General features: G+C 40.6%; 1 protein-coding gene across 4 annotated transcripts in view; it reads left to right on the top strand.

Moving 5' to 3' along the window:
• Positions 1-12,051, top strand: part of rtkn2 (rhotekin 2) — a 51,357-nt gene that overhangs the window by 18,880 nt on the left and 20,426 nt on the right. For 2 of the 4 annotated variants that reach the window (XM_072557927.1, XM_072557928.1), the window contains 3 exons: positions 4,777-4,830; positions 4,920-5,037; positions 7,751-7,951. In XM_072557927.1, coding sequence (XP_072414028.1) covers positions 4,777-4,830; positions 4,920-5,037; positions 7,751-7,951 — 373 coding nt within the window. Of the gene's footprint in view, positions 1-4,776; positions 4,831-4,919; positions 5,042-7,750; positions 7,952-12,051 lie in introns of those variants that run through there. The other 2 variants (XR_011954706.1, XM_072557929.1) reach the window with 2 other exon arrangements.

The following is a 12,051-nucleotide window of genomic DNA, read 5'->3' as shown; positions in this document are numbered from 1 at the left end:
TTGATGGTATTAGGCAAGAAAAACACACTTTCCTGTAATGAGATTTTTGGGATTCAAAAGACAAACTTAAGAAGAAAGGTAGCTGAACAAATGTGAGGCGTCTTCTAATCATAAGAAAATAAGTGCAGGAATAGCCTTTATGGCACTTGAATCTGCATGCCATTCTGTATTTTGTTCTTTTTATACAGTTTCTTGAGATTATGGATTCTTTTTAGATTAGATTAGATTCAATTCCGAAGAGTAACCCACCCATGATCCATTCCCGTACTAATGCACCTATCACTGTGGACAATTTATCATGGCCAATTCACCTGACCTGCACATCTTTGGATGTCATGGTTTCATTCTGGTTCAATGGTTTGAAATGGCTAATAAGTCCAATGGTCAATCTATAGACTCTGCCATATGTGGGGTTGGTGATTAGATTAGATTCCCTACAGTATGGAAACAGGTCCTTTGGCACAACAAGTCCACGCCAAGCCTCCAGACCCATTCCCCTACCTTATATTTACCCCTGACTAATGCATCTAACACCGTGGGCGGTTTGGCACGGCCGGTTCACCTGTCATGCACATCTTTGGATTGTGGGAGGAAACCGGAGCATCCTGAGGAGACCTACGCACACGGGGGGGAGAGTGTGCGGACTCCACGCAGACGGTTGCCTGGGGCGGGGATCGTGCCTGGGTCCCTGGCGCTGAGAGGCGGCAGTGCTGGCCCTGAGCCACCGTGCCGCCCAAAGATAGGTCTTTGAAAGATAGGTCAAATGAGGATTTGAAGGCTTTTGTGCTCCCTCTGACACCAGGTTTTCACCTCTGCATTGTCTGGTAGAAGTCTTTCAATGTGTTGATGCTTTTCCAAATAAAGTCAGTCTCCATTTTGGGGCTGACCATACATTAGCAGGAATGTATGTAAAATCTTTAGGGATGCTTTGAGGACATCCCTAAATGTAGTTCTCCAGGATCTCTCTCTCTGATTGGGTTTCAAATAGACCAGTTGCTTTAGAAGATTCTCCTGCTCCTCAGATGCTGCCTGACCTGCTGTGCTTTTCCAGCATCACACTCTTGACTCTGATCTCCAGAATCTGCAGTCCTCACTTTCTCCCAGTTACTTTAGAAATCTATGGTCAGGCATACAATGTCATATCTTGCCCAATGTAGCTGATTTGGAATAGTAAATACCTTGATGCTGGATTAATTGTCTTGGAAGATGATGTTGCTGTTGGAGTGTATTTCTTGCCATTTCCAGGAGTGTATTTCCTGGCCAATCTGGTCTGGCCTGAACCCCATTTTCCTGTCTGTTCCCTTACAACCCTTGATACCACTACAGTTTAAGAATCTATCATAGCCTTGGACATGACTCCGCTTATACAGTTCTTTGGGATAGAGAATTCTAAAGATTCTCAACACTCTGATAGAAGAAATTAGTCTAAGTAGAATGATTAAGGGACAGTGATAATTATTGATTTGAACCTGGATGTTGCCTGCTCTGGAGGGAAGGTCTTATGAGGAAAGGCTGAGAGACTTGGGTCTGTTCTCATTGGAATGAAGAAGGCCAAGAGGGGATTTGATAGAGAGACATACAAGATGATCAGATGATTAGATAGGGTAGACAGTGGAAGACTTTTTCCAAGGATGATGACGTCAGTTTGTATGAGGGGATATTGCTACAAATTGCGGGGTGATAGATTTAAGACAGATTTCAGAGGCAGGTTCTTTACTCAGAGTGGAATGCCCTGCCTGCCAATGTAGTTAACTTGGTCACATTAGGGAGATTTAAACAATCCTTGGATAAGCACATGGATGATGATGGGATAGTGTAGGAGGATGGGCTTAGGTCAGTTTACAGGTTGGTGCAACACCGAGGGCCGAAGGGTCTGTTCTGCACTGTATTGTTCTATGTTCTAACTTTCGAAAGCTGATTGGAGGCAGATGTTCACAGGCAAAGAGACATGGAAAATGGGAAGCCTTCAGAAATGAGATAACAAGAGTCCAGAGAAAGTATATTCCTGTCAGGGTGAAAGTGAAGGCTGGTAGGTATAGGGAATGCTGGATCACTAAAGAAATTGAGGGTTTGGTTAAGAAAAAGAAAGAAGCATATGTCAGGTATAGATAGGATAGATCGAGTGAATCCCTAGAAGAGTATAAGGGCATTAGGAGTATACTTAAGAGGGAAATCAGGAGGGCAAAATGGGGACATGAGATGGCCTTGGCAAACAGAATTAAGGAGAATCCAAAGGGCTTTTACAAATATATTAAGGACAAAAGGGTAACTAGGGAGAGAATAGGGCCCCCCCAAAGATCAGCAAGGCGGCCTTTGTGTGGAGCCACAGAAAATGGGAGGGATCCTAAATGGAAAATTTTGCATCAGTATTTACTGAGGAAAAGGATATGGAAGATATAGACTGTAGGGAAATAGATGGTGACATCTTGCAAAATGTCCAGATTACAGAAGAGGAAGTGCTGGATTTCTTGAAACGGTTAAAGGTGGATAAATCCCCAGGACCTGATCAGGTGTACCCAAGAACTCTGTGGAAAGCTAGAGAAGTGATTGCTGGACCTCTTGCTGAGATATTTGTATCATTGATAGTCACAGGTGAGGTGCCGGAAGACTGGAGGTTGGCAAACGTGGTGCCACTGTTTAAGAAGGGCAGTAAAGACAAACCAAGGAACTATAGACCGATGAGCCTGACCTCCGTGGTGGGCAAGTTGCTGGAGGGAATCCTGAGGGACAGGATGTACATGTATTTGGAAAGGCAAGGACTGATTAGGGATAGTCAACATGGCTTTGTGTGGGGGAAATCATGTCTCAAACTTGATTTGAGTTTTTTGAGGAAGTAACAAAGAAAATTGATGAGGGCAGAGCAGTAGATGTGATCTATATGGACTTCAGTAAGGCGTTCGACGAGGTTCCCCATGGGAGACTGATTAGCAAGGTTAGATCTCATGGAATATAGGGAGAACTAACCATTTGGATACAGAACTGGCTCAAAGGTAGAAGACGGAGGGTTGTTTTTCAGACTGGAGGCCTGTGACCAGTGGAGTGCCTCAAGGATCGGTGCTGGGTCCTCCACTTTTTGTCATTTACAAAAATGTTTTGGATGCAAGCATAAGAGGTACAGTTAGTAAGTTTGCGGATGACACCAAAATTGAAGGTGTAATGGACAGTGAAGAGGGTTACCTCAGATTACAACAGGATCTGGACCAGATGGGCCAATGGGCTGAGAAGTGGCAGATGGAGTTTAATTCATATAAATGCGAGGTGCTGCATTTTGGGAAAGGAAATCTTAGCAGGACTTATACACTGAATGGTAAGGTCCTAGAGAGTATTGCTGAACAAAGAGACCTTGGAGTGCAGGTTCATAGCTCCTTGAAAATGGAGCATGGAAGGATCTGTTTCCATGCTGTACATCTCTGACTCTATGTCCTTGTAAATTTCTTCCACACTCTTTCCAGTTTAAGAACATCCTTTCTATAACAAGATGACCAAAACCGAACACAATATTCCGAGTGCGGCCTCACCAATGTCTTGTAACATAACTTCTCAACTTCTATACTCAATGCCCTGGCTGAGAAGGCTAATATGCCAAAAGCTTCCTTCACTTTCTTGCCTATCTGTGACTCCATTTTCATAGAACTGTGCATCTGAATACTACGATCCCTCCATTCCACTACACTCCTTAAGGCCCTATCATTCGCCATGAAACTCCTACCTGGATTTAGCTTTCCAAAATGCAAGACCTCACACTTATCTATATGAAACTCCATTTGCCATTTCTTGGCCCACTTTCCCAGCTGATCAAGGTCCTGCTGTAATTCCTGAGAACCTTCCTACTATCCACAATACTGCTTATTTTAGTGTCATCTGCAAACTTGCTAATTATGCCTTGTACATTCTCATCCAAATCATTGATATAGATAACAAACTGTAATGGGCCCAGCACTGACCGCTGAGGCACTCCATTAGGTATAGTGCTCCAGTCTGACAAGCCTCCTTCCACTATTACCCTCTGCTCCCTACCATCAAGTCAGTTGTGTATCCAAATTGCCAGCTTGCTCTGGATTCCATGAGATCTAACCTTCCAGAGCAACCTACCACGTGGAACCTTTATTAAAGGCCTACTGAAATCCATATAGACTACGTCTACCGCCCTGCTCTCATCAACTTTCTGGTCACTTCATCAAATAATTCTAACAAAATTGTGAGGCATGATCTCCCATGCATAAAGCCATGCTGACTACTCCTAAAGAAACCCTGCCTTTCTAAATGCATGCATATCCTATCCCTTAGAATCTTCTCAACACTCTTCAGTACTAATCTTGTTTGGTCTTTTAACTTCCAAATGTCCTCAATCTGGTAATACAAGGCTTTAAGTTGACTAACTCCTTGGCTATGCTGGGAGTCAGGCACCCAAACATGAATATTGAAATTGTCCATAAAGGTTTGTGCACTTTGACTTGATGCCCGCTTCTCAGTATAGTGAGCCCTGGTGAAGTGTATTGCAGGTAGTTTAATTATATGGCTTCCAGTTTTCCTATCTCCATGCAGCTGCATTGGCTACCCAAATTCATGGACACTACCTATGTCAACCTGTCAGGTTGTGATTGCACCCTTCACTCTGGTGGTGCTGTAGCTTCTTCTGCAGATGTGTGAACAATAAATAGTCCATTCTTCTTCAGCCATGTAAAATTGAAATTTGAATCTAAATTGCACAATTTCTGTTTGAGTAATTGCTGTACGATACCATTGTAAATTGGTGATTATATTTTCTCATTGTAGATATTCGAATTCCGTTAATGTGGAAAGACTCTGATCATTTCAACAACCGGAGCAGTAAGTACTCAAAAGCATGTTTGTTTTTGACTCTTTCTCTTCTCCTGAGCTCTCATTGTTTTGGTATTAACTTTGTCTCCTTGTGTTAGAGAGCCCACGTTTTGCTGTGTTTTGCCTGATGAAGATTCATACTCAGATTTTTGACACTGAGATGGTTATTGTGGATAAGACTGTTACTGACATCTGCTTTGAGAATTTGATGATTTTGTGAGTATTTTGAAACTATTTTACATTGCGCATATGCTTTCATCCATTAACATTTAAATGAGGTGGAGAAATGCATTATTTTAGTTCCTAACAAAAGCAGAAGTTGCTGGAAAATCTCAGCAGGTTTGGAAGCATCTGTGAAGAGAAATCAGAATTAACGTTTTATATACGCTGACCCTTCCTCAGTTCTGACCTGAAATGTTAACTCTGATTTCTCTTCAGAGATACTACCATTCCTACTGAGCTTTTCCAGTAACTTCAGTTTTTGTTTCTGATTTACAGCTTCCACAGTTCTTTTGGTTTTTATTTTAATTCCTAGTTAGTTTTTATACTTGTCAAGAAAGAGACCTGCATTTATATGGCACCTTTTCGTAACTGTAGGATGTTCCAAAGTGTTTAGTCACCAATCAAGTACTTTTGAGTTTGGACATTTTTGTAAACTACAGCCAATTTAAACAAAGCAAGGTCTAATGAACAGCAATGACACAAATGGCAAGGTCATTTGATTGATGTGCTGTTGTGAGAGTATTGTTGACTAGGACACTGGGATGCATACCTCTTCCCTGTTCAGAATATGTGCCTTAGGTCATTTGCATCCACCTAAGACAGCAAACAGAGCCTCAATTATCCAAAGGTTTTAGGAGCTTAAATCCCAGCTTGCAAAAGTTTGGAATTTTTCAAATAATTTTAGAATGAGAGGTTAGAGGATTTGAAGGATACCATACACATTCTGAATGTACAGGACCAAAGTTGTCGTTACACGAGGACTGACCAACTGGAGTTTTATGTCTCAGTTCTGATTGCCACGCTTCAGAAGGATATATTGGCTTTGGAATAGTTGTAGTGCAGATTTACCAGAATGAAAGTGGAATTAAGAATCATAGAATTCCTGCAGTGCAGATAGAGGCCATTCGGCCCATCCAGTCTGCTCCCACCCTCTAAAGAGCATCCCACCCTATCCTTGTAACTCCACACTTTTACCATAGTTAGTGCACCGTAGCCTGCACACTACAGAGCAATTTAGCATAACCAATCCACCTAATGTGCATATCATTGGACTTGGGGAGGAAACTAGTGCACTTTGAGGAAACCAGACATGGGGGGAAAGTCACCCAAGGCTGGAATCAAACCCAGGTCCCTGAGAGGCAGCAGTGTTAATTGATGAGTTATTATGCCGCCCTACTAAATAGGTTAAACATGAGTTTAGGTTGCGTACATTAAGCTTATGTTAGTTTGACCTTTAAAAGGTTAAGGATCAATGTAATTGCATTGTTTAGAATGATTAAAGAACGTTATGTTGTCGACAAAAAAAAGCTTAATTTTGGGGAATCCAGGTCAAGGGGAGCAAAACCTTAAGATTGCAGTGATTGCTTCTTTCAAAGTAGAAATCTGGAACACACTTTTCCCCCGAACTGATGTAGTGACTGGGGGCTAGTTTAAAATAACTCAAAACTGAGATTAAGCATTTTTTGTTAGGCAGTGCTACTAAGGGCAATGAAGCACTACAGATAAATGGAGTTAAAATACTGATGCAGCATGGTTTTATTGAATGGCAGAACAGGCTCAAAGGGGCTGAATGGCCTCCTCCTGTTCTGTGACTGAAATTCAACTATTGGAATGCTTTATTTATCTGCAATGACTATGTACACAGTTCCTACATTAATGACGAGGAAGGAATCAATAAGGCTTCTGTTGCTGCTGAAACTAGGCATCCTAAATTCCGTTTCAACCTTCTAAATCCAGTTCTTTCTCAAATGAGTCTGCCTTTTAAGGAATGGGCAGTTCTTAACCTTCCTTATTAATATTTAATTTGGCTTTGTTTTGGATAGCACCACTAAAATATTTTTTATCCAGAATGCAAGCTGCTTATCTCAGCTGAGTATCAATGCATAGCTTGTAGCTGGTCTGAGGGCAAATCTCTGAACAATGTTTCTTTAACTTACTGCTTCACTTGGATAGAATGTACAGTTGTTTTTCTTACACTGCAGGAAGAAGCCATTCGGCCTATCGATGTCTGTATTGACCTTCCAAAGAGCATCCCTGCCAGATCCATCCCCATAACCCCAAATGGGATTTTTGCATGCCAGTCCACCTAATCTGCACACATTTGGACAGTGGGAGGTAACCAGAGCATCTGGCAGAAACCCATGCAGACACTGGGTGAAATTGCAAACTCCACACAGAAACCCATCCAAGCATGGAATCGGACTGTGTCCCTGGCACTGAGACAGCAGTGCTAACCATGTCACCCTAAATATCTTGAAAATACTGTGATCCATATCTCACTGGAGCAGGCCATATTGCAACTTACGCCATTAGTTAGACTTCTACTTTCACTCTTTTGGCAGAAAAATGTTTTTGAATGGCAGTGATTAACAATTATTTTCTTAAAAGTGTGCTAATCTTATTTATTACCAGACTTCATATTCTGTGATTTGTTTAATAGGCAATTAATGTTCACTTCCGACAAGTTCTTTAATAAGGAGGCTAGAGATGAGAATCTCTCTGTAAAGCAAATAGCAGATGCCATAAACTGACCAATTCACGCCTCCAGTGATCTCTTAATCCCCTGATGTTAATCATTTTTGAGCATTAATAATGGGGTGCAGCAATATCATGCTGGTGTTTTTCTAGCAAGTTTCAGTTTGTATCAGGAATTAATATGGTGGGGGTGTACCGATAACTCACTCCTTTTGGCACTGTTCCTGTATAGTGATGATGTGAAGCCAGAGTTCGAGTTGACGTTGGAAGTATACAGTTCCTGCATGGAGGAGGGGACTTCTATTATCAACACTCCCAAGAGACTGGCCCGAAAACTCAGTACCTCTCTCAGCAGATCAACGGGAAAGAGACTCACATCTACACTGGAGAAAGGAGACCTTGACTCCTTCCTACGTGCTAACCCGGTAGCTGCGTGAGTTCTTTTCAAAATTCAGTTTGCTTTTTCTAAGCAATTGTACTTTGTATTAACAATAGTGTTGATTGACTTTTAATTTTAAGTAGAGTCACTAAACTGAACAGATACATGTATGAAAGTAAAATGTCACAGGTACTGAAAACCTGATGGTAAAACAGAAAATATTCAACAGGTCAGGCAGTATCTGTAGAAAGAGTTAACATTTCAAGATCAATGTAGAGTTCTGAATGGTTAACTCCAAAACCAATCCATTAATTTCAAAATCCTAAGACTACTTAAAATAGTAGTTTTCTTATAAAATCAGTGTTGTAGTTCTCTGGTCCTGTGTTTGGAGTAACATCTTGTTAAAATCTGTCCCTGCATGAATTAATTGGTCCGTTGAAGGCTCCATTCTTTTACGAAGAGTGCATAGTAAAGAAAATCTCTTTCTTTGTATTTATGATGACATTTTTGCTAATTCCTCCTCCAATCTTTCGCGGCCGTTATACTCGCTATCAGAATTTTTTTTTGAGTCTTTCCTCTTGGATTGGAGAACTGCATATAAGACAACCTATTTTCTGAATTTGCCTTTTGCCATGGGTGTGTTTATGGGATGTTACTATATTGGAACAGTTACTGTTTAGTAGTAAAATAGTTTATTATTCTGTTAAGTTTTCCGATAGAGTTAAATTATTGCAAGTTCCTCTTTCTTTTGTTGTATTATAACTATAGTTTTTGAATAAACTGTGTTTTGTCATTTGACCAATCGAGTTGCAGCTGGAACAAAGCACCTCACATTTACCTTTTTAAACAAGTAAAAGTTTTGGTCTAGGCCGCCTTCTTAATATATTTTGTGAGGGGGTTTGGTCTGATCTGGTCCATAAAACTCTAGAGAATCCCTTCCATCAAGGTTGAAGTGAAAAAGATCGATCTGGATATGCTATAATTAAAGAGCAATCAAAGAGGAAAGTTGCCTTAAAAGGGCAGAGGTGACGGTAGGCTTACTGAGGAGGATAATGATGACTGACAAATCTATCATAGTCAAAGGCCTGGTGGGGATCTGTTTAAATATGTCCATGTGTGACAAGAAGGATGTAGAAGTTGTTTTCATTTCATTTGAGAAAGTAGCTAAACAAATGAAATGGCTGATGACTGACTATGTGGGTATTGTTGATCCAAACAAAGTTGGTAGGTAGCGCAAGTGAGGTATTTGCATCACTATCAGAGGAGCTTTCTGGGGACTACAATCAGGTGAAAAATGCCAGCTTAAGTGCATATCCACAAGTACCAGAAGTGCACAGAGAACAGTTCAGGAATCTAAGAAGGGAACTGAGTCAAAAGTACATTGAGTTTGATAGGATCAAATAAAGTAATTTTGATAGGTGAATAAGGGCATTGCAAGTATATCAAACATATGACACTCTTGGACGATTATTTTGGAAGAGTTTAAAAACTCACTTCCTGAAGTAGTGAAGGAGCAGAGAGTTAAAACTGCAAAAATAGCAATGGAAATGGCGATGATTTTGAGTTGGTTCATAAATCAAAGTTTGGCTTCCGACATCTATTTCAATCTGTGAGAGATAGAAATTCAGGAAAAGCGAAATCCTCAGATGGTGAGGGAAAAGCAAATCTCATAGAAGATAGTTTACCACAGGATAAAAAGGAAACCCATGATGGGGAAAGCGAAATAAAGTAGCTCAGATGTTTTCACTCTAATAAAGTAGGGCACATGAAATCAATGTTGGTGATTTAGAAAAAGTACTGGGAACACGGATGTGGGAAACAAGATAAGCCCTGAAATATGTTGAAGTGGTAAAGGAAAGCACAGTAGAAGCTAAAAAGCTGCAAAAAATGTACAGCCTGGTCACTGGTTGGCTGAGAAGAAAGTGCTGGATCTCTTTTAAAGAATTTATTTGCAAGGGTAAGGTTTACTCGTATATGCTAGGAGGAGCAGGAAAAGAAATTAAAATTTTAAAGAGATATAGAAGCAAGTCAATCTTTGGTGAGAGATGAGAAGTTACACAATTCAGAAGAAATATTGCCAGAAAAGGTGGTAAAATGTGGAATTTGTGATGAGAAGAGCAGTGTTCCATTATTCAAAATAAGGTTGCAGAATCTGGTGAAGTGGTGGTAGGAGTAATAGAGGAATTCTTGGTTCAGGAATACAATTTATCCTTGGTAATGATATAGCTGGATCACAGATGGGAGTCATGCCTTCTGTGATTGAAAAGCCAGGGGAAAATCAGGCAACTGAGGTGTTTTAGGAAACATATCCTGGGGATTTTCCTGACTGTGTGGTAACAAGGACACAAAGCCACAGATTGAAGCAGGAGGAGAAATCAAAGAATGAAGATAAGGAAATTTTAAGTTCAGTTGTCAGAGGCTATGCATGATCAAATCTTTGAGAAGACAATGGAGCAGCAATGGCAGAAGTTTCTGGGAGTAATTTGGATGTACAACAGAAATTCAAAGAAGAAAGCACATACTAATGGGAGAATGAGTCAATAATGGCTGATAAGGGATGTCAGGTTCAGCATAACAGCAAAAGAGAAAGCATATAATGTGGTGAAGATTAGTGGAAAGTCAGAAGATTGAGAAGTCTTTAAAAATCAGCAGAGGGTAACTAAAAAAGCAACAAAAGGAAGAAGATAAAAAACGAGGGTAAACTAACTAGTAATATAAAAGAAGATTGCAAGAATCTTTTTCTTATATAGAAGGTAAGATAGAGGCAAGAGTTGATGTTGGACTATTGGAAAATTAGGCTGGAGAAGTAGTAAAGGGAAACCAAGAAATGGCAGAGAAACTGAATAAGTATTTTGCATCAGTTTTCATATTGGGATACATTAGCATATCAGAACTTCAAGAGGGTCAGGGGTCAGAGGTGAGTGTATTGGCCATCACTAAGGAAAAGATACTAGGAAGGCTGAAATGTTTGAAAGTGAATAAATCACCTGGACTAGATGGACTACACTTTCAGTTTTCTGAAGGAAATTGTAGAGGCATTGAAGATGAACTTTCAGGATTCACAGGAGTAAGGGAGGGTCCCAACGGACTGGAAAATGGTTAATGTAACATCCCCAATTAAGAAAAGAGGGAGGCAGAAGACAAGAAGTTACAAGCTGATTAGACTAGTCTCAATCATTGGCAAGATGTTAGCGTTCCTTATTAAGAGATTGCAGATTACTTGCAAGTGCATAGTAAAATAGGATTGAATCAACACGACTTCAAGGGGAGTTCATGTATGACAAATCTGTTAGCATTCTTTGGGGTGGTAATGAGCAAGTTAGACACGGCAGATCCAGTGGACGTGATCTATTTGGATTTCTAGAAGGCATGCGATAAGGTGTTGTACAGGAGGTTGCTTAGTACACATTGTATTGGGGCAAGGTACTGGCATAGACAGATTGGCTGACTGGCAGAAAGCAGAGAGTGGGGATAAAGGGGTATTTTTCAAGAATGCAGCCAATGAATAATAGAGTTTCACATGGCTCAGTGTTGGGATCACAATTATTCACGATATACATCAACAATCTGGATAAAGGGACTAAGGGTTTTGTTGCTACATTTGCGGGTGAGAAAGATAGGTGGAGGGACAGGTAGTGTTGAGGAAGCTGGCAGGCTGCAGAAGGACTTGGACAGCTAGGCAAGTGGGCAAAGATGTGGCAGCTGGAATACAATGTGGGAAAGTGTGAGATAAAGCACTTTGGTAGGAAGAATAGAGGTGTAGACTATTTTTCTAAAAGGGGAATAGTTGGGGCAAGATGAAAAGAATACTAAAGCTGGGTACTGCATCCAATAACTGATTAGGCGAGATGTTTAGTCCTAAATTACATTATCAGGAAGATCGGACCCAGGGCATGTCTAGCATGCTTTGGTCTCAGGCCACCTGTAAACTCATGGTTTGTAAAGCTCTCTACAGCTAGAGGTTTCCTTGCCTCATATCTGACTCATTAATGGAGGTTGATCACAGTGCTTAACCAACAACTCCATTAATTTAAGGCCAGCTAAGTTAATTTTTGTATTATTTGGCCGAGTAATCTCAATGTTCTACAGCTAACAAGGTCTGCTGAATGTGTGCAATCTAATATTTGTCTGCAGTGTCTGGCTGGTGTGCTCAG

The sequence above is a fragment of the Chiloscyllium punctatum genome, chromosome 38, assembly GCF_047496795.1.
Source record: "Chiloscyllium punctatum isolate Juve2018m chromosome 38, sChiPun1.3, whole genome shotgun sequence".
NCBI lineage: Eukaryota > Metazoa > Chordata > Chondrichthyes > Orectolobiformes > Hemiscylliidae > Chiloscyllium > Chiloscyllium punctatum.
The sequence above is the reverse complement of the archived record's forward strand: the minus strand, read 5'-3'. Positions and strand labels throughout refer to the sequence as shown.